At 38.6% G+C, this 27,188-nt stretch overlaps 2 protein-coding genes across 2 annotated transcripts in view; both read right to left on the reverse strand.

Moving 5' to 3' along the window:
• The window catches only part of RDX (radixin), an 80,939-nt gene that overhangs the window by 20,699 nt on the left and 33,052 nt on the right, over positions 1 to 27,188 (reverse strand). The window contains exons 4-10 of the mRNA XM_060105117.1: positions 20,099 to 20,194; positions 19,305 to 19,579; positions 9,166 to 9,249; positions 8,816 to 8,962; positions 7,335 to 7,431; positions 6,296 to 6,459; positions 870 to 1,000 (exon numbers count right to left, since the gene is read on the reverse strand). Of these exons, the coding sequence (XP_059961100.1) occupies positions 870 to 1,000; positions 6,296 to 6,459; positions 7,335 to 7,431; positions 8,816 to 8,962; positions 9,166 to 9,249; positions 19,305 to 19,579; positions 20,099 to 20,194 (994 nt within the window). The remainder of the gene's footprint in view (positions 1 to 869; positions 1,001 to 6,295; positions 6,460 to 7,334; positions 7,432 to 8,815; positions 8,963 to 9,165; positions 9,250 to 19,304; positions 19,580 to 20,098; positions 20,195 to 27,188) is intronic.
• On the reverse strand, positions 12,960 to 14,091 carry LOC132494077 (carboxy-terminal domain RNA polymerase II polypeptide A small phosphatase 2-like). Its single transcript, XM_060105118.1, has one exon. The coding sequence runs from the start codon at positions 13,785 to 13,787 to the stop codon at positions 12,972 to 12,974; it is 816 nt and encodes a 271-aa protein (XP_059961101.1). The 5' UTR covers positions 13,788 to 14,091; the 3' UTR covers positions 12,960 to 12,971.

Consider the following 27,188-nt stretch of genomic DNA (forward strand, 5'->3'; position numbering starts at 1 on the left):
CTCCCCACCACGGTAGGTTGATGTAAGGAATGAAAATAAACCTTAAATAAGACCATTAGCTATTTCCAACAGAAGTGAATGGCTGGTCCTACTAGTTGTCAGGAAAGCAGGTATTAATTTAATTTTATAAATAATGTAGATTTTTATGTTATCCCCTAGATCCTACTGCTTAGGAAGGAGCATAACATCTTATTTTGCTCAATATCTTTTTTCTTTTGTTCTCCCCACTATTTCTTGTTTGAAATTAGTATATTCTAGAGTTACTTTATATAAACCACACTCTCTAAATCCAATGTATCCTTTCTATATATACACTGTAGCATTTTGGTTACCTACTGCCTAGGTTGTAGGTTCTTCCAAACATGTTACCAAAAACAAACAAACAAAGCACTTCTACTATGTGTTGTGCATTTTTTTAATATACTGAAATTAAATTTAGAGACAGTTCTAGAAGAGTTTAAATAGTCAGAATAGCTTAAAATGCCTTTAATTACCTAGATGCCTTGAAGTTCTTACATATCCATAAAATACTTTTGTTTAAATACCAGAAAGTATTGAAAACATGTTTTTGTTTATGGAACCCTGAATAGTGACAGGAATAAATTACTACATACAGGCATTCGTAATATATAATAAGGGTACACATAAAAATATTTGAGTGCTTAAGTAAATGAAAGACAAAGAATATATGAGCCTTGTATAGTTGAATGTGCCTTAAATGTGTTTATGATGTAATTCCACAAGTATTAAATTGGCAATTAAATGTAATTATTCTAGATAAGACAGATAAGATTTAACAGTAGTAAAAAATATTATTAGCTGATGACAGAGCAACAATTTTGAATCCAGTGTCAAAAAGAAACTTTTACCTTTCTGGGCTTTCATTGTCTGTTCTTCAATTTGCCTCAGACGTTCCATTAGCTCTTCCTTTTCACGTTCTATTCTTTCCTTTTCCTTTTCTGCTATTTCTCTTTTCTTCTTTTCATTCTCTAATTGCGCCCTTAAAAGGAATTACAATTGTGCTTTTACAAATTAATATATGCAAATATTCATATGAAGCCTAAGAAGAAACTACAGCATAAATATTTTAACAGAGTCCTCATTATACTTAGATTTGTTCAAAACTCATATAGTTAAGAATATAGGACTACACTGTTACATACACAGTTGTGAGGCTGCAAAAAGTTTAGTCAATGACTGTTTAAAATGAACTCTTGACAGTAAATTATATGTCAGCACAAAAGGAGTTAACTGCACAGCTGCTATACCCAAGGACATGTCTTCTTTAGATTAGCAGGAGCCCTCCACTGGGGGAAGTAACAAAGGCTTGAAGGGAGTAAACAAGGCTGTTTCACTTTAAACAGCAAAATAACCTGGGAGGGCAACAATTTTCAACCATTAACAATTAATAGAAGTTTAATTTCTAAGGTAGTACCAACTTATGCTTAGATACAAGATGACAAACCAGTTTAATCTCCTTTGACAAATCCCTTAGAATGATAGTACATATCTAAATATAGCCAAATTCATTCATCAAACATCTACCAAGGGCCTACTGTGTGTCGGACTCTATGTTGAGGGCCAGAAGTATAATGATGAAAAAGAGACCCTATGTTAATTATCAGATAATACTGTCTACTTTAATGGGAATAATTTTCTCTCATTAAAAAAAAATTGATTATGATTTCATCTGACACTTATCTGAATATACCTAAATATTTCTAAAAGACATTGCTGCCATTTGATGTCAATTCTGAATTTCAGGCCCAAACCATGTAGTTTCTCAACCTGCAGTCTCTGATAAGCTTACCAGCAAAGTTCTGTTATCAATTCCTTACTCAATAAACCTAAACTTAAAAGTTCCTACAGCTCCTAGTACCTATATGCCTCTAACATGAAAAGAGAATCAACCCAGTTTTGGGATAAACAGGCACAGTTGTGGCAACTCAGCAAGAGATAGACCCTTAAGTGTAAGGGTGACCATACCTGTCCAGCTGGTTTTAATGAATCCTCACAGCATTTAATAATCTAGGGCTTGGAGTTCATTCATGCGAGGGGAGCTCCACCTCTGTTCTAGAATTCCCTACAAGGTACTTTCTCAACAGCCAGGAGTCAGTAACTAAGCACCCCTCTGCTGCCAAGACTTGGACTCACTCTGCAGCACATTCACCTCTTTCTTCCTATCCTATTCAACCCATAAGAGTATACACAGATAAAGAGACGTAAGAATTTGGGAGCCCCCACCCCTCTAGAAGACAGGGGTGCTTGAGGTTTAAGGACATGTTTGAGTTTCCCAACTTCCTTGAGCAAAGCAAGGGCCTGGTGGCCTCTGCAGAGGCTGCTGACCTTTCTGTATTCTTTAGAAAGCTGAAAAGGCAGGCTTGTCTGTGAAAGCAAGAGCACAGTACTTTTCAAGGAATTGCTAGTATAGCCAAGAGCTACTTTTTTCCGTGCCAGGCTGTCTGCTACTCTAAGATGCTGAATAGCCTACCCCCAACATTCCCCAGCCTCTGCTCAATCAAATCCAGTGTTGCCACAGTTCTCCAAGACAGTTAGTTACCTTCCTCCCTCCCTCCCTGAGGCCCTGAGACACTTTATGAGGACTTACACAACAAAACAGATCTCAAGACAAAGGCTGTAATAATATTCCATGAACTCAGAACCTTTCAGGTCCAGCTCTGGCACACAGATGGCCCCTTCTGGAGATAGGCACTGGTGTTATTTAGCTTTTCCCTATTGATGTTTCATTTGTTCACCCTCAAGGACAGAGGTAAAGGAGATATGGAAGCAGGAAATAAGACAGAAGGTAACAAACAAGTTGGGGGGAAAATTCAGTCTTTGTACTGAAAAAGAGAATAAATGTATAGCCGATATTTAACTTGACTATAATATTTAAAGCATTTTGCAAAGTTTACTCTGCTGCGCTCTTATGAGGCTTGTGTCTCATATCTTCCGTTGCGGAGCACAGGCTCCGGACGTGCAGGTTTAGCGGCCATGGCTCACCAGCCCAGCCGCTCCGCAGCATGTGAGATCTTCCTAGACCAGGGCACTAACCCGCGTCCCCTGCATCGGCAGGCGGACTCTCAATCACTACGCCACCAGGGAAGCCCGTGTCTCATATCTTAATAAGAATTCTCACCTGACTACAGCCATCACCAACTAACATCCCATTCAATTAATACAAATGCCTTTGGCTCTCCACATTTCTTAGTGACACCTAGTTTTTGCAGGCCTGTCGTCTCCCTTATGAAACTGAAAAAGCTTGCTTCTCCCCTAAACCTTGTTAGAGGACCAAACTGGTCCATTCACAGGCCACTAGGCATGCCGTGCATATCCTTATCTTTACACATTTGCTTAGGTTGGCTTCATCTACTGAAAATATCGTATCCCTGTCTCTTAACTCTCAAAATGAAGTCCCACTTTTCCCATGAAGCAAGCCTCTTGTGATTACTCTAAACCACAGATGTAAATATTTTTACTTAGAGTTTGGATTTGGAAATACTCATTTGACCAAGCTGTTCTATTTTAAGAAATAAATAACACATTAATAAACTATCAATTCTCTGTACTAATATGCAAAAAAATATTTTAAAATATACTACTTTTTAAAGAATATCAGATGGCCTCAATTACATTTTTCTTAACGTGAAGATTAAAACATATTCAGACTAACTTCTCAAACTAACTTCTATTCAGACTATGTATTCATAATATTAAGAATTATTTACTGCTACTATTTATTAAAAACATCAGGTACTTTGTGAAATGTTTCTATACTGACACTAGTATTTCTCACAAAAACTCCTGAAACTAGGACTATTATTTTCATAGTAAGGGCAAGAGAACAGTGGGTCAGAAGTTACTTTTTCAACAAGTGTCAGAAGAGAATTCAAACCCAGATTTATTTAATTCCAAAGCCTGTATTCTTTGCATGGCACCAGCTGAGTCCTAGTGATACAGGCAGCCAGCCATGACACAGAATATCCCATAGCTAACCTACAACTGACATGTAGGTACCTGGCTCTAAACTGTAAACTCAATTCAATTTGGATGCAAATAACTTAAGAACACAGACTACAGGGACCAATAACCCTGTAAGATCATTTTCACTATAAGAAAAAAAGTTATCAGAGTTATGGGGAGAGAATATGGCCACATATGCCAACGTACTGTAGGGAAAGAGGCCTCTTGCTGCCCCTTCCCAGCTACTGTTCTTGCCCAAGAGATTCCAGCAGCACAGGCAGCATACCTCTGAGCATTCCCCAAGTATGTCTGCTGGCTACTTTGTCATTGGGCTTGACCAAAATTGTTTCCACAAACACAGCTGTCATTTTTCTCTGACCTGTAAAGCAGGGAATAAATGAAGACTTGGAATGCCATTTCTGAAAGACTGCCAATCCCTATGTGGCTGGACTAATAAAAAACATCCTCTAGGCATTCAAATGAATTAAACAATTACTGAATTCCCACTATGTACAAAGCAGTCAATAAATGCTTGCTAATGAAATGCTGGAACCTTTCATGGAATCCAAGAAAGGAACCATGGGGTTGTTACCGTTTAAAAAAAAAAAAAAAGAAAGAAACTTAAAATCTTCCATTTTCATCTAGGCCTTAGAGTAACTAAAATATAGCACCATCACCAAATGGTATTTATTAATTATACTACACTCCTCTCTATGTGTGAGAAACAAAAGACAAATATATTTACGTTAAGAATGTAAATAATACATCAACATCATAGACAAGCAGATTGGTCAGGGCATATTACAGCTTGATGAGTATGAGATATAATTTCTCATATATCTCATGAGATATAATTTCTCCTATCTCCAGATAGGAGACCTTAGAGGGATGGGAAGGGAAGCAAGGAAGAAAGAGAGGGGGAGGGGGAGAGAGAGAACGAGAGAAAGAAAAAGTTTTGTCTTTTGAGAGAGAGAGGGAAAGGCTATGCTGGATAAGAAAAGAGAGAAAGTAAAGCCCAATACAGAACTATTTTAAAAAGTAGGTAAGACTAGAACTACAATGTGATTCTAAGCTACATGAGAGCAGTGAAAAATGATAGAGCCCAAAGTAACATTCCAACTTAGCATCTTTAATGGTGGGGTCAGGAATTACTGGAAAGTTTCATGCCTGTACAAAAAATGTTTTGTGAAGCAGTAAACTTCTCTAAGGCAGACAAATTGAGGGGAGCAATATGAATTACTAAAATATTTGAAATACACAGAACATTTAAGAAAAAATATATCTAATACAAACACTGAAAATATAGGTAGCAAAGTTATATCTGGGAGAGGGCCAATTTAATTGCTGGATTCAAATAATGTTATTGACAACATGACACATGTTTTTATATATATGGTTAGGGGTCATCAATTTTTTTTTCTTTAGGACCTACTCTATTCTTAGATTATTGTGTTATTCTCCAAAGATTTCCTCGATAGAGGTTAACTTTAATTCGGTCTCTAAATGTTTTCAAATAAAGCATAGAGTCTGAATTAATATAGAATCAGATTTAGGAATTATGTTGCTGGACCCAGTAATGTGGTTCCAGGGTCGACAAGGATTTTATTCAGTATTTTTACATTTCAAAAATCTCAATTTAATATATTTAACACCCTTTTCAAAAGTCTAAGTGAACCATGGTTAAAAATATCAGTGTCATTGGTAGGGAGTGCTATTGTTATTCAGCTCTGTATAGTGTGACTGTTCACTTCAGTTCTACAATGTCACTGACACTGTTTCAAAGCAAATACTCAGCACATTCTTACCCTGAAAAATTAAGACACACAAATCACAAGCAAAACAAACTTGAAAATTTCAAACTACTACATCCATACCGAAGTCTGTCAGTAAAAAGCAAGCACAATAAAAGAAAAGCACATCCTTGGAGTCATGAAAAGCCATTTTCTCAGAAATATTTGTCAAAGATTTCTAACTTGAAAATTATACATACTCATTTTAAAAGAGGATAGTGATAATACATGCTACCATTCCATTTTTTAAAAAATATTTATTTATTTGGCTGTGCTGGATGGTAGTTGCAGCACACAGAATATTTACTTGAAGTATGCGGGATCTAGTTCCCCAACCAGGGATCGAACCCTGGCCCTCTGCATTGGGAGCAGGGAGTCCCAACCACTGGACCACCAGGTAAGTCCCTGTCATTCAATTTTAATAACAATGAATCTAATGTAAAAATGTCAATTTAAAGTATGTTAAAGAAACTGATGAGGGTTCTTAACTTTTAGATAACCTATTCCTATCAATTAAAAATGAAAGGCTATAAATTCCATACCTTTCCAACTGCTTCTGATGTTTCTCCTCCCTAGCCTGAGCCTTCATCTGCTGTACCTCAATAGTATCAGGCTTCCTTCTTCGCATGTATAGTTCATGGTTTCCCATGCATAAGGCCAAAATCCGCTTATTGATTCTCAGACGAGGCGCATAAAAAACAAAATCCTAAACATAAAGGAGCCCAAATTTAAAATCTTCATGAAGGACAGTCACTCACAATAATCTGTACTAAATTTCAACCTGTGCTATGACTTCTAATGTCATATTCCATATAGTTTAGAAATCATAAAATTTCTTCACTCCTCATGTATATGCCATACTTTCACTAACTGGTTCCTCACCTTTTCATTCCCTACCAGTTTCGTGGAGAAGCTAATGTTCTTACCCTCTCAGTGTATTAAATGTCATTTATTCTTTTTTCTTCTCCAAAGAAACTATGAGCATCAGTTCCTTCACGTCAGAGGAGGATTTTTTGTTTGTTTTGCCTCTTGCCATTAATCTCAAAACTGGACCTTTGTTCAAGGCTGTTAAGCTTTTTAACCTAGAAATGTTCTTCATATCTTTGTCTTTCCAATACCTGAGTTAAAATACTGGAGTATACTTGACACTAGAGGAATCAAAAAATCTATTTAAATATAAAGATTTCTTAAGTTCAAGGCTTCAAGTTATGAAAATACAAAGTTCATAATGCAAAGCTCTATAAACAAGTTAATTTAAGAGTAGGGCAACCTCTACTAATTCTAGCCACCAACATGTTCTTTTAAAATAGGAATGCTGATTGTTTTCAACCACCTCCTAATAAATATTACCTACCTTATAGTTAAATCTCAGTTAAAATAAAACTCTAGTAATTTACATGTTGTAAAAAGATTAAAACCTTGTATTCTTAATGTTATTTCATCATTGGGAAAGTTAAACTATGAAAAGAGAATATTCCTCAGAAGCAATTCAATAAATGAACAATGCCATTCTTCAAGTGGTACCATAGCAAAGTGGCAGAAATTTAGAGTTAATACATAAAATGAAAGAATTTTACTTACAGGTGCCTTTTTGTCAATCGGCTTTATAACAAATTTTTTGTCATTAAATGAAATATTTCTTATCTCACTCCAGGGAAAACCAATTTTAGGTGTTAACCTTAAAAAATGAAAGCATCCCTTAAGATGAATGTATTCGCATTATAAAAAGAAACTGAACCATTCCAGTTAAGTCCAAAGTCCCCTTTGTCCATAATCCCCACTCCCAATCCCTCCCATCTTGAGCTAACCCCTCTTTCACATTCCCCATCTTTATCTGTAGTCATAACTATAATAGGTACTCTTACAGAAACTCATTCAAAAATTTTCCAAAGGAAGAAAAAGAAGAAAAGATTTCATCCACAAAAATTACTCTTGAAGTCATTTTTGCTTTTCATTCAAAAATTTCAAAATTTTCTCTTCTGAATGATATAGCATTTTAACTTGCTTTGTAATATATGAAAAAATATATCAGAGTAAAATTAGTAAAATCCTCTCTTTTGGAGTTATTCTATTTGCTTAGGAATGTGTATTTTATTAGATACTTGTAAATAATGAAAATAAAATTCTGGAGCCAACCCAGAATAAAAAGAAACATCTTAGGAGAAGGCATTACTGGCACAGACTTGGACGCTTATGTGATACAGTAAATTAAAGAAAGGAATAGGGGGCCTCCCTGGTGGCGCAGTGGTTGAGAATCCGCCTGCCGATGCAGGGGACACGGGTTCGGGCCCCAGTCTGGGAAGATCCCACATGCCGCAGAGCAGCTGGGCCTGTGAGCCATGGCCGCTGAGCCTGTGCGTCCAGAGCCTGTGCTCCGCAACGGGAAAGGCCACAACAGTGAGAGGCCCGCGTACCGCAAAAAATAAATAAATAAATAAAAATAAATAAAAAGAAAGGAATAAAGCAATTGTAACTATCATTACTGAAAAGTGCTCTAAGAGCCTGACATATATATTCCTGGTCAATTTCAAAGTAAAATTACACTGTCCATTATGCATGATACAGGAGGAATATTCTACTTCATTGATGTCTAAAAATATTCAAAACAATTCCTATAAGATAAATGTTCCAAAAAAAGTGTTACAAAATACAGTAAATTATACACCTATTAATTCATTGTCTCACGGCTCCTGATGTATACATGTTAATTTCAATTTCAACCTACATGCCAGGCATAACATTTAAGGAATCACTCTTTATCTACGCAAGAACAAATTTTAATTAAGTTACTAGACATAATTCACAAGACATCAAGAAGCACACTTCAAATAAAAGTCAATCATTCTATTTAAAAAATACACTTGAGAACTCTGAAACTGCAAGATGTTGAGAAAACAGATATATGTTATCTGAGAGCCTATGTGGCACTAATAAATTTTTTAATTTGGGAGGGAAAAAGCAGTTAAGAGTGATTTAGCCCAAAAAGAACTTTACAAACATAAGAGCAAAGCCATATAGACCAATGAATAATGACTAGTTCACTATGCAACTAATTTACTTACTTGTCATCATGTTCATAAATATTCAGACCCAAAGCATCAACGCCTAGCCACAATTCAGTTCCCTTTTTATTTTTTATTTCAAAATAGTTGACTCCATACATTTCTAGATCCTGTGCAATCTTCAGGTATTCCATCATAGAATCTTCCCTATTGAAATAAAGCTAATTTTAATATATATAAGTAAAAGTAATACCAAACAAATTACAAAAACAATCTGGATTAAAATTTAGTGCTTTATATTTATTTATATGTCAATAATCTGTTGGGGATAATCTGATGTAATAATAAACGCTATGGAAAAAAAAAACTTAATTTGAGAAAAAATACTAAGAAAATAACCACCCATATACCTTAGCATTCCTCTATGTTCTTCATGCCAGTTCTGTATTCTTTCTTCCCACTGTTCTTTTGTCAGTTTGTGTTGTTCCAAAACACTGCAAGGGAAAAAAAAAATCTATGAAAATGCCTCTAAGGTTCAAATATTCTTTTTATTTTTATTTATTTATTTATTTATTTTCCCATTCACGGATGGGTTTTTTAAACCCACTTTTATTCATTAATTGTAAGTAGTACAAATATTCCAAAAATATAAACAGACACTTAATGGCGTCCTACATTTCAAGTTTTTGAATACAACAAGTTTATCAAACCATGAACCTGTAAGCAAGGTAGTCAGAACCCCACAGCCCAGTCACAGTGGGAAGCAGATCTCCCCCACCCTCCGAACGGTATCTTGAAGGGGGTTACGTGGCACGACATGGAACATGTAAAATCTGAGATACTACAAGCAAAGAAGCTCACGGGGCGCAAAGAGGAGGGTCTGCTCCAGGGGCAAGCCCCACAGCAGTAAAGGAATGGGGCAGGGGGCCAGACCCCTGCCTTCCCTCCCCTGCTTGAATGCAAGTATTTACCAGTATTAAAATAAAAGGACAAAACTAAAAACCCCATTTTACAAAAAAGGCGACTGAGGGACAGTAGTGGCAAGTAACCGACTGAAGACCTGAAGGGGAAAACAAGCTTACTTTCCGCAGACGCCTGACGTGTCTGGGACATGGGATACAGGACAGCCTTACGCGGGGGTTGCCTTACTGAATGAGGCCTCATGAACAGGGTAGGGGTAGCAAAACAGAACGGGATCCATTTCCCAGGGAATGACTGCCTTTAGACTTCCCATGCTTTTCGCACAGAGAAGTTTCTGGGCCACTGTTAACGGAGGGGAATTTATAAAATGGTCAAAATCTTTGGGAGGCAGGAGGGAATTAAACAGAAGGTCCCAGGTTAACTGAAGGCAAATTCACTCAACCTCGCTATAGTAAGGGACCCATGGACCTACAGAGTGTCCCCTCTACAATGTGCAGAGTGGAAACTCTTACCTGACCCTTTCCAAACCGGTCCTGTGTCCAAAGCTCCCCCTATGAGAGGGACACGAACATCAGGCTTTTGATTTAGAAGCCCAATCAGAGACACACTGTGTCCCTGAAGAGGCACCTTAAAGAACTGAACCTGGCAGGTGGGCAGATTCCTGGCACGGCGTGAACTGGGGTCGACCAGGCCTGGTGGCCTATTGCTTCCCGAAGACCAGCCTCAAACAGGAAGGGCTGGTAGGAAACCCCGGAAGAGATCCTGGGGTGAACTGGCTCCCTCTCAATCTTGCCTTCCTCCCAAACTGAGTCTGGCCTGATTCCTCTAAGGAGCAAGTCTTGCAGTCATCTCTTGCCCCTAACACACTGTGAAACTGGAGACCAGAAGGTGCATAATGACTTCAGGCTGGCTCTGGTCCACACCGATGGACCCTGCTTAGACCTATTTGGCTGAGCTGCCTCTCCAGCAAAGGGAGGAGAGGGTGAGTGGGGGGTGCGGCATTTCCGGTGAGGAACTGCATGGGGGCAGGGCAGGGTTCTGGCGAGAATGAGGCCTCTGGAGCCGGGCTTCATGCAGAAGCAGCGGGGACACTCCCACCGAGCCATCCTGGGCTCTGGTCACGAGTCCCTTGGAACACTTGGACAAGTCTGATAGGAAAGCGGGTGGCGCCAGCTCTTCCTTCACCTGGAGGCAAGGAGACCCAAGGCAGGGCAGAAAGGGGCCTCAGAACTGGATCAGCTTAGAGCCTCTTATTGCTTATTTAGTCAGAAAAGCATGGCCGGACCCCATGGCAGATGTGGCCCAAGGGCTAACCCTTAGGATGGGGCTTGGGAGAGAGGCCCCTCCTGCAATATTAGGATAGAGGCCTAGGCCAGGGCCTTAGAATCAGAAGCTCCCATTTTCCTTCAGGAGGTGTCACTCCTGGCCAGCCCTGGAGCCCTCTTCCCCTACCTGCTTGAAGCAGAATCACACAGGCACCAGGGAATGATGCCTGGGAAATGATCACATGGGCTTTGGGGACCCTGTTCTACTCATGTGACACCAAAGGGAAAGACAAAGCCTCACAACCTTGGGACAAGGAGGGGAGGTGGCATCACAATGCTAGAGAAGGATGCTAGGCAGTCAGAACACCAAGCTGCTACTCCACCACCTGGTCCCGGCTAGCTCCTCAGACTGCACTAGTGTGTGGCCAGTCTGAAAAGGATAATGGGGCTAAGTCCTGAGTGGGCGGTGTTCTTGCACCTGAAGCAACTTACAAATGCTTTGTGACATCTGCCTCCAGGGAAAACAGAGAGGGAGATAGGAACCCCCTCCCACCCGAGGGAGGGAGCGGAGGCCATGGCTAAGGCAGTGATGCTGAAGTGGGGCTCCCTCTGGGGGATCCCTTGTGCTCCCAATTACAGCAGCACTTCCCCTTTTGTTTTCCATTCTGGGGAAACTTCCTTTTTGTGACTTATTTTTTAAAGCATTCACTATTAAGAAACTTTGAAAGCAAAGAGACACGCAAAGCGCAGGTGTGTGAAGAGCTCACTCACACCTGTTACCATTGGCAGGAGGCACGTGCGTTACGTTGGCAAACTAAACGGTGAGAACACCCAGCCCCTCAGCCCAGGAAACGCAAGAGTGCCTGAGACCCTGGAGAGAAAAAGCAACAGCCAGGAAGGATGAAGACACCTGGCCCTGGGGGAAGACACGAGAGAAAAGAGCCCTGCCCAAGAAACAGGTGGGTGGGACCCAGAGCGCCCTTCCCAGACTTGGGGACAAAGTCCTTGCAGCAGCACCAGCAGAGAATGCCTGAAGAGCAGACTTAGGGACACATCCCGAGCCCAGCTGACCTACAAGCCAAGGGGACACACACACTCATGCCCTTGGGATTTTCCTCTTCCCTGCACCCCCAGGGCCTCCCACACTCACCTCAGGCCCAGGACTGCAGCTCTGTCAGAAACAAAACAGCCCCAACACTCCACATTTTGAAAGAGAATTTTAAAACAGAGTCAAAATAACAGAAATCAGTTATCTGTCCTCTTCAAGGGCAGGGAGAAGACCTCCTTCCCCACAGGTTCAAGACTATGGCTAGGTGGTGAGGAGGGCAGGCCCGGCACCCAAGCCTTGGGGAGACACAGAAAGGGCCCGAGCCAGGCACTCGGCCAGAGGCTAGTGCAGCCCTTGGGCCACAGGACCTGATGGCCACTGGGGCTACCAGTTCTGGATACAAGCTTTCATCTTCCCAGAAATGTCGTCATTCTGTCTGCAGCAGTTGGCTAGAGCAAGGCTTCAGGGAGATGTGTGCCTGGGGCACCCGAAGGCAGCCTCTGACCCTACCTTTCTCCGTGGCATAAGCCTTACAACACTGAGGAAAGGCCATAGGTTTGGCGACGGAGCCTTCAATGGTCTTCACCCCTATAGAGCTCGGTGGCTCTCAGGGGGACAGGAGAGGAGACAGACTAACTTGGGGAGAGTCTTGATCATCCGCTTTCTCCCCCAGCCTGAAACACTTATATCCCAGGACCACAGTTCAAGGCAAGACACACTCATACACACACACACACACACACAAATACACGCACTTACTCACATCTCAGGAACCCAACTCAGGGAGCAGGCAGCTCTGGGTATCGCTGGTCTGATATCTGCCCACTCAGCATCTAACCTGTCCTAAAGCTCTTTCCGATCACTTCTAGTTCCAGGTCTCATTTGGTGAGATACTCCAGATTCCACTCTGTCAGGCTGATCATAAAGGCACAGTGTAGGAAAGTCCCCAACTGGGATGTCCATTGCTTGGCAGCAGGGAAGGCTAAGGGGCCTGCAGCTGCCCAAGGCTGGTGTAGACATCCTCTGCCGCACTCAGCTCCTCAAAGACTGGGATCAGGTTCAGCAACTCAGTGTCTGCCATGTCGTCAAACCAAGACTGCACGGGCACTGCATTCTCCGGGTGGAAGATGTAAGAAGCAGGCGAGTTGTCCAGAATGAGGGTTTTCCTCAGGTCCCTTCCCACGCGGCTGAGGTCCTTGACATAGCAGCCCTGGTGAAACACACAGGACTCACGGAACAGGCGGGCCCGGAATACCCCGCACCTGTCCAGCAGATCCGTCACAGGGTCAGCATACTTAGCTAGGCTGGCAGTGAAGAGAACACATTCAAAGAGTTCCCCCATTCGTCTCAGGAACTCATCCACGTAAGGCCTCTTGAGCACGTACACCTGCTGAGTGGTCCCTTCGATCTCTACAGGCACTATGAAGTCAGCATTGTTGATTGGCTTAAGGGAACTATGCACAAGGGTTTCATCCAAGTCAATGAGCACGCAGATTCTTCCTTGATCTTCCTCTGTCACCTCCGGGAGCAGACAGGTCCCTGGAATCTGATAAAACTGGTACTGGAGACACTGGAGCAGATCCGACTTAGCAATGGTGTTGGCTTCCTCCTTGTATGCGGAGAGCTCAGTGGAGGAGCTTGACTGGCCAACATGCTGGGCGCGAAAACAGCAGAAAAGGGCCTTGAAGATGTTACGTCCACGAGGCTTCTTAGGAGAGGACTTGGAGACCAGGCCTTGCTTGGTGAGCACCAGGGCGTCTTCCCTCCACGCCTGGGTGATGATGGAGCCGTGTTCCATCTAACAATCCCGCGGGCCCGGGCTCGCTGGGCGGGAGGACGCGCGGGCGCACAGACTGGGCTGGGCTGGGCTGGGGGGCCTGGGCGGGGGCCCGCTCCGGCTCCGGCTCCGGCTCCCGAGACTCCGACTCCCACTGCTGTTCACATCCCTGCTCTTGTTCCTCCCCTGGGCCGGGAAGGGAGGCGGCCTGTACGGAGAGCGGGAGGCCCGGGCAACGGCTCCCCCGGTTGCCCCCGGCCCCGATCCCCCGGCGGCAGCTCCGGGCTCCTCAGTTTGGGTCCAACATGGAGAATCCAAATATTCTTTTTAAAAGTCTAGAATCATTCAGTACCTTAACTGTGGTGGTCACACAAAGCTATACACATGATAAAACTGCACAGAATTAACAAATATATATATACACACAAATGACTGCAGTAACACTGATGAAACCTGAATGGGGTCAGTGGATTGCATCAATGTCAACATCCTAGTTGTGATACTGTACTAAAGTCATGCGAGATGTTACCATTACGGAAGGCTGGGAGAAGGATACTCAAGACCCAGACCTCCCTATCGTTTTTTACCAGTGTGTGCGAATCTACAACTATCTCAAAATAAAAAGATTCTATGATCCTGAAACTATTTTACATAATATATGTTTTTAAGATAGTTATATGGCTAGTTTATGGGAATTCAAATATTTGAAATGAATAAAATATTGGGCCAAAAAAAGGGAAAATGACTTCCTCATGATTAATAAAAAAAATTAGACAAGAACAGACTGAAAATCAGAATTCTTGGGTCTTAATTCTTCTATGACTCTATGTATTTACTTTCTTTGCTGCTAAATTTAATTTTGTTATTTTCTATCGGTAATACTTTTATATAAGAAGTACACAAGTGAAAAGGCATTTTTTTTCACCACCCCCCAACACTTCAAATAATTTATTAGTTTCTTTTGTATCCTTCCAGTGTTCCTTCTGCAAATGTAAGCAAACACAAACATTCTCATTTTCAACGACAAATATTTTAACACCAAATGAGCAAATTCAGCATGCATATAATTTACCTGCTGTGTTTACTATCCTGCTATGTGTTTCTATTCTCCTTGGGAATTATGATGACAATTATCCAACTTTATTGATGAATACTCAGATCCTATTTTACTGATAGCAAAAGCTGTGGTATTAAAATATTATTTTTTTACTATGTAAAAATTTTAAGGTAAACCCACGGATTTCTTAGCAGCATAAAGGAATCTTGGAATATAATCTTCCCTTGGACAAGTTACTCACTATTTAGAGTGAATTCCTTAATGAGGCCTCAGACAGACCATGATGTTTTTACTACACACCATTTTCTCTATGTATCCTTTTAAGCTCTTGCTTTTGAGGAGATTTTTGTCTTCCTCTTTACAGCATTTAAGTTTCCACATTTTTCTTGTCTTTATACTCTCTTGCCATCTGGCCTCTGTGCTCACCAAGAGGCAAGGCTTGAGGGCATAATCAGTGCAGCCAATTGCAGATATTACAATGTTAACTAAATCTGAAGGTATGGATTAATTAAATTAAATGTCACTAAGATTTATGTTCTAGCTTTTTATATTCTGAATTTCAAATCTCATTCGTTTGCATTTTGTATAATGTGCTTGTATTATTAATCTGCATGACTGGTTTGCAGGTATCCAAAAATTCCCACTTTGGAAAAGAATCTGAAGAAGAATGGATATATATATTTGTATAACTGAACCACTTTGCAGTACACCTGAAACTAACACAACATTGTAAATCAACTATACCCCACTATAAAATAAAAATTAAATTTAAAAAAAAGAGATAATAACTAAAAAAAAAGAGGAAAAAATTCCCACTTTTTCTTTTCTTCTGTCCAGGAAAAAGGAGATCTTCTTCACGGTAAGGCTAATCTGTCCCACCTGGCTTTAAATCTGTCTATTTGAGACTTTAAAAGACTTATCCCTCTATTTTCTCAGGATCTTCACTCCATCATTTATTGTCCTCTGCCTACATATATTACCAGATACAGGCATACCACAGAGATATTTTCGGTTCATTTCCAGACCACAATAAGAAAGCAAGTCACACAAATTTTTTGGTTTCCCAGTGCATATATGGTTATGGTTATACTATACTGTAGTCTATTAAGTGTGCAATAGCATTATATCCATAGAGACAATGTACATACCTTAATTTAAAAATATTTTATTGCTAAAAAATGCTAACCACCATCTGAGGCTTCAGGGAGTCATAATCGTTTTGCTAGTGGAGGGTTTGAAATATTGCGAGAGCTACCAAATGTGACACAGAGACATGAAGTGAGCTAAAGCTGCTGGAAAAAACAGTGCTAAAAGACTTGCTTGATGCAGGGTTGCCACGAACCTTCAATTTGTAAAAAACACAATACCTAAAGCACACAATAAAGCAAAGTGAGAAAAAAGGAGGTATGCCTATATACTTATTTGTGTTAAGAGGGCAAAGATCACATCCATGTTGCTCACCACTTATGCCCAGTGCCAGAACAAAAGAGGCAAAAATCTGTAAAGTGAATAAAGGAATTAATTCTTTTCCATCTTTTAAAGAACATGTCTATAAACTCATGCTTCCCTCCTCTTAGTATTTTTCTTTGTCACAGCCAAATTTCTTTCGTGAACTGTTCATATTCACCACCCTTCATTTCCATACCTCACATCATCACCCCCAGTCCACCACAATCTGGCTTCAACCCCCAACAATCTACTGAAACTGCTCTTATACTAGAGATATTTCAAACTCAATAGGTTCAAAACTGAAATCTTCCTCCTCTGAAATGTGTTCCTTCTCCTCTTACCTTGAAAAGGTATTACAAACCACCCAAATGCCCAAGTCAGAAACCTGGTACACAAAAATTTATGCATATCTAGCTCTTTTTAAAAGAGAGGGATACTATCTGGTGGAGCTGATTATTCCTATCAGCAGATTGCTAAACTCTACTGTGGGAGAACAGATTGCTTATCTGGGTTTTTCAATACAAGAATTATAAACATCCAACAAAATCAAATTATTGTGTTTGATTTAGGTTCACCAAATAAGCTGATTACTAATTTTCCCCCAGATACTTAGTGATAAAAGTTTGTTATATACTATACATGGAATAAATCAACGACTGAAGGTTTCTTCTCCATTCTAAACCAACAACTTAGTATTCTGACTTTATGAGTCTCTTTTAAACTTAGATAACTTGAATTAGTCCTCCTTAGACTAACAACTTGAAGGACACCTGACTGGACCTTCAAAGTTAAAGACCAAATCTTGAACAGCCTGTGCTATCTTCCTTCTTCTAAATAGAATGGGTTACAGCACATATGCATGTAAAAGAAGTTAAATTAATTGTGTTTAAGTGATTCCAGTATCAAAAAAAATTTTTTTAATCACATGACTATTAAATGTAAGCCAATTACTTCATCTGGTACTCACCCAAACAGCAATCTGATCTAACACTGAAAGAACAACTATCTATGTTATACTTGTTGAGATGAAACATGACTATTTTATGAACAATTAAGAATTTTAAGGGTAATTTTGATTATATATAACCATTACCTTATGTTCTGATTTAAAAGCTAACCTGCTGGCGTTTTACTATATATAAATTATACCTCAATTAAAATAAAAACTTTTAACTGAAATGAAATTCTACTGTACCAGTAATCAGTTACTCAATTTAGTGCTTAAAAAATCTGAGAAAAGGAACTTTGGGCTGGAATAATCATCAAAAAGAAACAGAGACTAATAAGTATTTCATATTCCTGATTCTTTCAGTGAACAACATGCATTATTTTACCTTCTAAGATAACTATTATTGTTGTAATATTAAAGAGCAGAACAGTATAACATTTAATAATCAATTATTAAAGCTACTGTACTTAAGGGTACCTATAAAGCATATAACAACAGAATATAATTTATTAGCCAAAAATAATCTTTAATGCTTACAACCAAAGGAAATTAATAAAAAGTAGACAAAGTAGTTTTGTCTTTCTTCATATTTAGTACCTATGAAAAAGAAATTATACCTAAGGGCTTAAATACTATGAGGAGGTGATAGAGAACTGAAATTTTAGGTTAATATACAGTTTTGCCTTTAAATAGAAATTTTGAAATTCAGGAATCTGAGCTAAGAATTGTAATAACTTCTCTGGATTCTAAAGAAGAATCCCCATGTACATTCTAGGATCAAGGTCATGTACACTACTATAATTAAGAACTGAGATATTTAAAAGTAACATTTGATGTACTTTCTAGATTTTATAACTAACACTACTAACTAACACTTGTATTCACAATTAAAACTGTAAAGCATACAGTTCATGAACTATAATCATAAACAGAAAGGTTGACAGAGCACAACTGTTATCCCCTGTTTGCAGATTCAGACATTGAGGCTTAGAGAGTTTAAGTTATGTACTAAGGCCCCATAATTAGCAAAGGGTAGAATCAGCATTCAAAATCTAGGTCTTCTGCTAATGATGTTTTCCTATGCCATACTATTTTAAAATAACTGTTATACTGAAACCGAGTCCCCCTAAACCAAGTTCTCTTACTGAGTTTTTGATTAATCTCTCTATCCAAAACTTTATTCCCTTTCCTTGTCCCCTCTGACCTCAATCCTGTGCTAAGTGAACACTAATCAACCAAGTCAGATGACTAAAGTTGCTACTGTCCTACTGTCGCTAACATTGTTAATGTACTAAAGTTGTTATTATAGATATCATCATTAATGTACAAACTCAGGTTGTTTCTCCAGGGCAAGATGAGCTAACAGACCCTCAAGCCACAGACCACTGGCCAGAGAATCTTAAACCAGACTTCTGACTCCCAAACTGTCACAAGACAATGATCAATTCTAGCCTCTTTGTTCTTCCCCTTTAAAAAGCCCCTGACTCAAAGACCAAGTGGCAGTGGATCTGAGGCTTGTCTCCCACTCCCTTGCTTGGCACCTGCAATAAATGCTACACTTTCCTTCACCACAACCAGGTGTCAGTAGACTGGCTTTCCTGCCTGGTCTGGTGAGCAGACCCGAGTTCAGTAGAGACAGCAATATGCTGCAGATGAGAACAGAGCCCTAGACTAGGAGTCTGAAAACCGAGTTTAAAAAGCCTTTTGAAAAGTTAGAAACTTAATTTTAATTCTACGGAGGAAATATAGCCTGGCACTTATTATTTTCAAAAGCATTTATTAAGCATCTGCCTGTGTGAGAATTTTTACTAATGAGCAACAATAGTCATGTCTTCCTCCAGCCCAAATTATCACTGCCTCCATTTATTGCTTATCTTGTGGGAATGAGAAGAGGCAGAAACTTTAAGTAATTATAGAGTACATAAATCTATGTAGCTTCTGGGTCATAACTTTTAAAACTATACTCTCTGATCCAGCTGGCAACTTAAAAATCTAAAACGAACGAACAAAAAACACAACCATTTACAAACTTCTAAAATATGATTTTTCAGAGACTATTAACATAAAAGCACGTTTCACTTACCGCTGGGGTAGGAGTCTATCATTAGCCAGGTAGCCTGGCTTATGAATCTCTTTATTAAAATCTCCATACTTGGCTTGGACAGCATAGGAAGCCAAAAGAACTGCAGTTTCTGGTGGACAATATATCTCATCATTTAAGATAGCTTCTTTAACTTGCAAGAAGAAAAGTCTCTGGGTTATTTCTTGAATTAATTCCTCAGAAACATCTTCAGGAAAGAATTTAGCTCTAAATTTGAACTGCAGAGGATTCTCTTTTTTAACATCTTGCTGTGTCACCTGAAACAGTTATTTCAAGTACTGTCAAAAATATTAAGTTCACAATAACTGACCACAGTCACATAAACTTCTCTTTGGAACAAAGTAGGATGTAAAACATAAGTAAGATTCTAAATCCATTAAGATTCTAAACCTGTAAAAAATGTATGTGTGAAAAAGATTCTATGCTCATGAATGTGACCGGTAGTTCACAGATCCTAACTAATAACTAAATTGAAATTTCTCTTGAGAAGCTTATCCTTAAGATGTTTAAATTAAGGTCAAAGTACTAAGTAACACCTCATAATATTTTTTACTTCTGAGTTTTCAAATAGCAAAAATGAACATTTCTGTTTTCGAAGATGATAAGTTGATGGTACCTTACTAAATTAAAAGACATGATACCTCTAATGATTCAGAGATAACTGTAAAAGAAAGCTTGAACTCAGTCAGATTCTGAGCTTTTCTGGCACAAATTCATGACCATGATAACTTCAAAGAAGCTTAATTATTAGCTGGATGTTATCATACATGCTTTACCTTTTTATTTAGTTTAAGCCACGTAGAATAGCCCTTGCTGTCCACATACTGCAGCCCAAAAAACCAGACTTCACGCAAACCAACCGTTTTCACCACCTTAAAAAAAAAAAAAGCCAATTTCAGTTCAACACTCACATTATAACTGGATGGCACTATACTTCAAAAGAACAAAACTACATAGAAATTATAGGTTTATTCTTTTGCTACAGAAAAGATCTTTCCTAAATTTAACACAGTAATTAAAGGAACGTTTCTGAAAATTTAAATTCAGGTTTTGGTTATTAAATTTTGTAGTTTCATTTCAATCTTATTTGATCCACTTTTTTGTATGTCCTTTTCCTTCTCATCTCCCATCATGACCCAAACAGATAAAAAGAAGAATCTGGGGAACAGACACAGAGCTGTCATAATCCCACTTTTCCTATTTCAGCTTAGCACTCCACCCCCAAAACTATACTATTAGGTAGCCCAGACAATAGTATCATTTTGGCAATAAGAGTCTCTGAGGACATGTAAATGCCATGCCTCAGGGTATCCAGCTGCTGATTTCACCCCCATTCCTACTTCCCTTCATTCACCATCGTAAATGCTATGTTCTACCCGCACTGAGCAAAAAAACATCCTTGGCACATGCCATAAATTTTACACTTCTACGCCTCTGGTCATGCTTCTTCCCCTGTCTAGAATGTTTCTTCTGTACTTTTACCACCTGTTAAATAATGTATTCCTCAAGGCCCAGCTCAACTAACATGCTTCCATGAATGAAGCTTTCCTATCATCTAGATAAAATTAATCACTTGATCACTGATAATCCCATAGTACTTTACCGATACTGCTATTTGAACATTTATTTTATCATAATTAACTATTCTTAGTAGAGTGTCTATTTACCCTCCTTGGCTGTTTAAAACTAAGGACAGAGATTACTGCCTTATTCATCTTAATATCCACGTCATCTCCAAGAATGATTAGCCTATGGTAGGTACTCAGGAGTATTAGGGTAAAAAAAGTGGTAAACTAGGATTATTAATCCACACCTAGCATGAGGCCAACAAAAGCATATTTTTAATTCTATATTTAAAATAAAATGAGGGAGGTGAGAGTTTATTAAGATTTCAAAAGCTTTACAAAAAGATTCAACATTAGTTCTTAAGTAATAAACATTCTTGGTTTAAAATAAACAATAAATATTTCTTTTTACTTTTTTTGGCTTTAAAAACCTTTTTATTATTGAAAACTTCAAACATATACAAATAAGCAGTTAGAATAGTACAATAGTGCAAATGTACTCATTAGTCAGCTTTAATAGATAGAAACTCATGGCCAGTTTTGCTTCATCTACAGCACCTCTCCCCTCTCAGATTGTTTTGAAGCATATCCCAGATACACCATTTTATTTGTAAATACTTTATTTTAAAATTCTTAAACATAAGGAGTCTTATAAAAACAAAAATAAAACATTACAATACCATTATCACACCAGAAAGACTTACCAGTAGATCCCTAATATGTTTAAATTTCTGTGGATATTTTTAAAATATGTATTTTTTTACAGTTTATTTGTTCCACTTAGGATCCAAATGAGATTTACAAATTGCATTTGTTTATCATTTTAAGTCATTTTTTAAAATTGTTTTATGTTGTGGTAAATTTGTATTATAACAATTTTAAAACATGTTTTGTTCATTCATACCCTCAGAGAGTTGTAGAATCTTTCATTTTTTAAACCATAGTTAAAATACCATTATTCACACCTAAAAAAATTAGCAGTTATTTCTTGCTATCAAATATCTAGAGCACAAGTTTTTCTTACGGTCTTATGAATTTTTCTTAACAGTTGGCTTCTTGAGCCACAATCCAAACTCCACACTTTTTATTTGATTGGTATATCTTTTTTTTTTTTCGGTAGGCGGGCCTCTCACTGTTGTGGCCTCTCCCGTTGCAGAGCACAGGCTCCAGACGCGCAGGCTCAGCGGCCACAGCTCACGGGCCTAGCCACTCCGCAGCATGTGGGATCTTCCCGGACCGGGGCACGAACCCGTGTCCCCTGCATCGGCAGGCGGACTCTCAACCACTGCGCCACCAGGGAAGCCCCGGTATATCTCTCTTAATGTTAACTCTCTCTTACAGTTTTCTCTTTCGTTTTTTCCCTTTCTATCTTATTTCTGTATTTATTTTTTCACATCTTTATTGGAGTATAAATGCTTTACAATGTGTGTTAGTTTCTGTTGTACAACAAAGTGAATCAGCTATATGTATACATATATCCCCATATCCCCTCCCTCTTGAGCCTCCCTCCCACCCTCCCTATCCCACCCCTCTAGGTCGTCACAAGGCATCGAGTTGATCTCCTTGTGCTATGTGCTTCCTACTAGCCATCCATTTTACATCAGGTAGCATATATATGTCAGTGCTACTCTCTCATCTCATCCCAGCTTCCCCCCACCAACTCCTGCCGTGCCCTGAAGTCCATTCTCTATGTCTGCGTCTTTATTCCTGACCTGCTACGAGGTTCATCAGTACCGCTTTTTAAAATTCCATATATATGCATATGGTATTTGTTTCTCTCTTTCTGACTTACTTCACTTTGTAAGACAGACTCGAGGTCCATCCACCTCACAACAAATAACTCAATTTCGTTCTTTTGATGGCTGAGTAATATTCCACTGTATATATGTGCCACACCTTTATCCATCCGTTGATGGACATTTAGGTTGCTTCCATGTCCTGGCTATTGTAAACAGTGCTGCAATGAACATTGTGGTACACGACTCTTTTTGAATTTTGGTTTTCTCAGGGTATATGTGGGATTGCTACATAGTGGGATTGCTGAGTCATAGAGTAGCTCCATTTTTAGCATTTTAAGGAACCTCCATACTGTTCTCCATAGTGGCTGTATCAATTTACTTTCCCACCAACAGGGCAGGAGGGTTCCCTTTTCTCCACACCCTCTCCAGCATTTACTGTTTCTACATTTTTTGATGATGGCCATTCTGACTGGTGTGAGGTGGTACCTCATTGTGGTTTTGATTTGCATCTCTCTAGTAATAAGAGATGTTGAGCATTTTTTCATGTATTTGTTGGCCATTTGTATGTCTTCTATGGAGATATGTCTATTTAGGTCTTTTGCCCATTTTTTAATTGTGTTGTTTGTTTTTGTGATATTGAGCTGCATGAGCACCTTCTATATTTTAGAAATTAATCCTTTGTCAGTTACTTCATTTGCAAATATTTTTTCCCATTCTGAGGGTTGTCTTTGAGTCTTGTTTATGGTTTCCTTTGCTGTGCATAAGCTTTTAAGTTTCATTAGGTCCCATTTGTTTATCTTTTTTTCTTATTTCCCTTACTCTAGGAGGTGGGTCAAAAAGGATCTTGCTGTGATTTACGTCATACAGTGTTCTGCCTATATTTTCCTCTAAGAGTTTTACAGTGTCTGGCCTTACATTTAGGTCTTTAATCCATTTTGAGTTAATTTAGTGTGTTCTAACTTCATTCTTTTACATGCAGCTGCCCATTTTTCCCAGCACCACTTATTGAATAGACTGTCTTTTCTCCATTGTATATTCTTGCCTCCTTTATCAAAGATAAGGTGACCATATGTGCATGGGTTTATCTCTGGGCTATCTATCCTGTTCCATTAATCTATATTTCTGTTTTTGTGCTGGTACCATACTCTCTTGATTACTGTACCTTTGTAGTACAGCCTGAAGTCAGGGAGCCTGATTCCTCCAGCTCCTTTTTTATTTCTCAACATCGTTTTGGCTATTTGGGGTCATTTGTGTTTCCACACGAAATGTAAAATTTTTTGTTCTAATTCTGTGAAAAATGCCATTGGTAATTTGATAGGGATTGCACTGAATCTGTAGACTGCTTTGGGTACTATAGTCATTTTCAAAATACTGATTCTTCCAATCCAGAAGCATGGTATATCTCTCCATCTGTTTATGTCATCTTTGATTTCTTTCATCAGTGTTTTAATAGTTTTCTGAGTACAGGTCTTTTGCCTCCTTAGGTAGGTTTATTCCTAGGCATTTTATTATTTTTGTTGCGATGGTAAGTGGGATTGTTTCCTTAATTTCCCTTTCTGATCTTTCGTTGTTGGTGCATAGGAATGCAAGAGATTTCTGTGCATTAATTTTGTATCCTGCAACTTTACCAAATTCACTGATTAGTTCTAGTAGTTTTCTGGTGGCACCTTTAGGGTTTTCTATGTATAGTATCATGTCATTGGCAAACAGTGACAGTTTTACTTCTTCTTTTCCAATTTGGATTCATCTTATTTATTTTTCTTCTCTGACTGCCATGGCTAGGAATTCCAATACTATGTTGAATAACAGTGTTGAGAGTGGACATCCTTGTCTTGTTCCTGACCTTAGAGGAAATGCTTTCAGTTTTTCATGACTGAGAATGATGTTTGCTGTGGGTTTTTCATATATGGATTTTATTATGCTGAGGTAGGTTCCCTCTATGCCCACTTTCTGGAGAGTTTTTATCATTAAATGGGTGTTGAATTTTGTCAAAAGCTTTTTTTGCATTTTATTCTTTAATTTGTTAATATGGTGTATCACACTGATGTTTTTTTGCCTATACTGAAGAATCCTTGCATCCCTGGGATAAATCCCACTTGATCATGATGTATGATCCTTTTAATGTGTTGTTGGATTCTGTTTGCTACTATTTTGTTGAGGATTCTTGTGTCTATGTTCATCAGTGGTACTGGTCTATCATTTTCTCTTTTTCTGATATCTTTGTCTGGTTTTGGTATCAGGGCAATGGTGGCCTCACAGAACGAGTTTGGGAGTGTTCCTTCCTCTGCAGTTTTTTGGAAGAGTTTGAGAAGGACAGGTGTTAACTCTTCTCTAAATGTCTGATAGAATTTGCCTGTGAAGCCATCTGGTCCTGGACTTTCGTTTGTTGGAAGATTTTTAATTACAGCTTCAACTTCATTACCCGTGATTGGTCGGTTTATATTTTCTAATGCTTCCTGGTTCATTCTTGGAAGGTTGTACTTTTCCAAGAATTTGTTCCTTTCTTCCAGGTTGTCCATTTTATTGGCATATAGTTGCTTGCAGTACTCTCTTATGATCTTTTGTATTTCTGCGGTGTCAGGTGTAATCTCTCCTTTGTCATTTCTAATTTTATTGATTTGAGTCCTCTCCCTTTTTTTCTTGATGAGTCTGGCTAATGGTTTATCAATTTCAGTTATCTTCTCAAAGAAACAACTTTTAGTTTTATTAATCTTTGCTATTGTTTTGTTTCTATTTCATTTATCTCTGCTCTGATTTTTATGATTTCTTTCCTTCTAGTAACTTTGGGTTTTATTTTTTCTTCTTTTTCTAGCTGCTTTAGGTGTGAGGTTAGATTGTTTATTTGAGATTTTTCTTGTTACTTGAGTTTGAATTGCTATGAACTTCTCTTTTAGAACTGCTTTTGCTGCGTCCCATAGGTTTTGGATCGTCGTGTTTTCATTGTCATTTGTTTCTAGGTGTTTTTTTTTTATTTCTTTTGATTTCTTCAGTGATCTCGTTATTTAGCAGCACACTGTTTAGCCTCCATGTATTTTTGTTTTTTACTGTTTTTTCCTGTAATTGATTTCTAATCTCATAGCATTGTGGTTGGAAAAGATGCTTGATACAATTTCAACTTTCTTAAATTTTCCAAGGCTTGATTTGTGACCCAAGATGTGATCTATTCTGGAGCACATTCCATGTGCACTTGAGAAGAAAGTGTATTCTTCCGTTTTCCGGTGGAATGTCCTAAAAATATCAATTAAGTCTATCTGGTCTATTGTGTCATTTAAAGCTGTGTTTCCTTATTTATTTTCTGTCTAGATGATCTAATGGCGTAAGTAGGGTGTTAAAGTCCCCCACTATTGTTGTGTTACTGTTGATTTCTCCTTTTATGGCTGTTAGCATTTGCCTTATGCACTGACATGCTCCTATATTGGGTGCATAAATATTTATAATTGTTAAGTTTTCCTCTTGGATTGATCCCTTGATCATTATGTAGTGTCCTTTCTTATCTATCTCTTGTAATAGGCTTCACTTTAAAGTCGATTTTATCTGATATGAGCATTGCTAATCCAGCTTTCTTGTGATATCCATTTGCATGGAATATCTTTTTCCATCCCCTTACTTTCCGTCTGTATGTGTCCCTAGGTCTGAAGAGGGTTTCTTGTAGACAACATATATAAGGATCTTGTTTTTGTATCCTTTCAGCCAGGCTGTGTCTTTTGTTTGGAGCATTTGTTCCATTTACATTCAAGGCGATTATCTATATGTGTGTTCCTACTACCATTTTCTTAATTGACTTGGGTTTGTTTTTGTGGGTCTTTTTCTTCTCTTTTGTTTTCCGCTTAGAGAAGTTCCTTTAGCATTTGTTGTAAAGCTGCTTTGCTGGTGCTGAATTCTCATAGCTTTTGCTTGTCTGTAAAGCTTTTGATTTCTCCATCAAATCTGAATGAGATCCTTGTCAGGCAGAGTAATCTGGGGTGTAGGTTTTTCCCTTTCATCACTTTAAATATGTCCTGCCACTCCCTTCTGGCTTGCAGAGTTTCTGCTGAAAGATCAGCTGTTAACCTTATGGAGATTCCATTGTATGTTATTTGTTGCTTTTGCTGCTTTTAACATTTTTTTTAATTTAATTTTTGATAGTTTGAGTAATATGTGTCTCAGCGTTTTTCTTCTGGGTTTATCCTGTATGGGACTCTGCACTTCCTGGACTTGACTATTTCCTTTCCCATGTTAGGGAAGTTTTTGACTATAATCTCTTCTAATATTTTCTCAGACCCTTTCTTTTTCTCTTCTTCTTTTGGAAACCCTATAATTCCAATGTTGGTGGGTGCATTAAATGTTGTCCCAGAAGTCTGAGACTGTCCTCTATTCTTTTCATTATTTTTTCTTTATTCTGCTCCCCGCCAGTTATTTCCACCATTTTATCTTCCAGCTCACTTATCCGTTCTTCTGCCTCAGTTATTCTATTGATTCCTTCTAGAGTATTTTTAATTTCAGTTATTGTGTTGTTCAGCACTGTTTGCTCTTTAGTTCTTCTAGATCCTTATTAAACATTTCTTGTATTTTCTCCATTCTGT

The sequence above is a fragment of the Mesoplodon densirostris genome, chromosome 7 (genome assembly GCF_025265405.1).
Source record: "Mesoplodon densirostris isolate mMesDen1 chromosome 7, mMesDen1 primary haplotype, whole genome shotgun sequence".
NCBI lineage: Eukaryota > Metazoa > Chordata > Mammalia > Artiodactyla > Ziphiidae > Mesoplodon > Mesoplodon densirostris.

Coding starts and splice junctions, on each gene's coding strand:
- LOC132494077 (XM_060105118.1), bottom strand. CDS start 13,787: ATGGAACACGGCTCCATCATCACCCAGGCGTGGAGGGAAGACGCCCTG.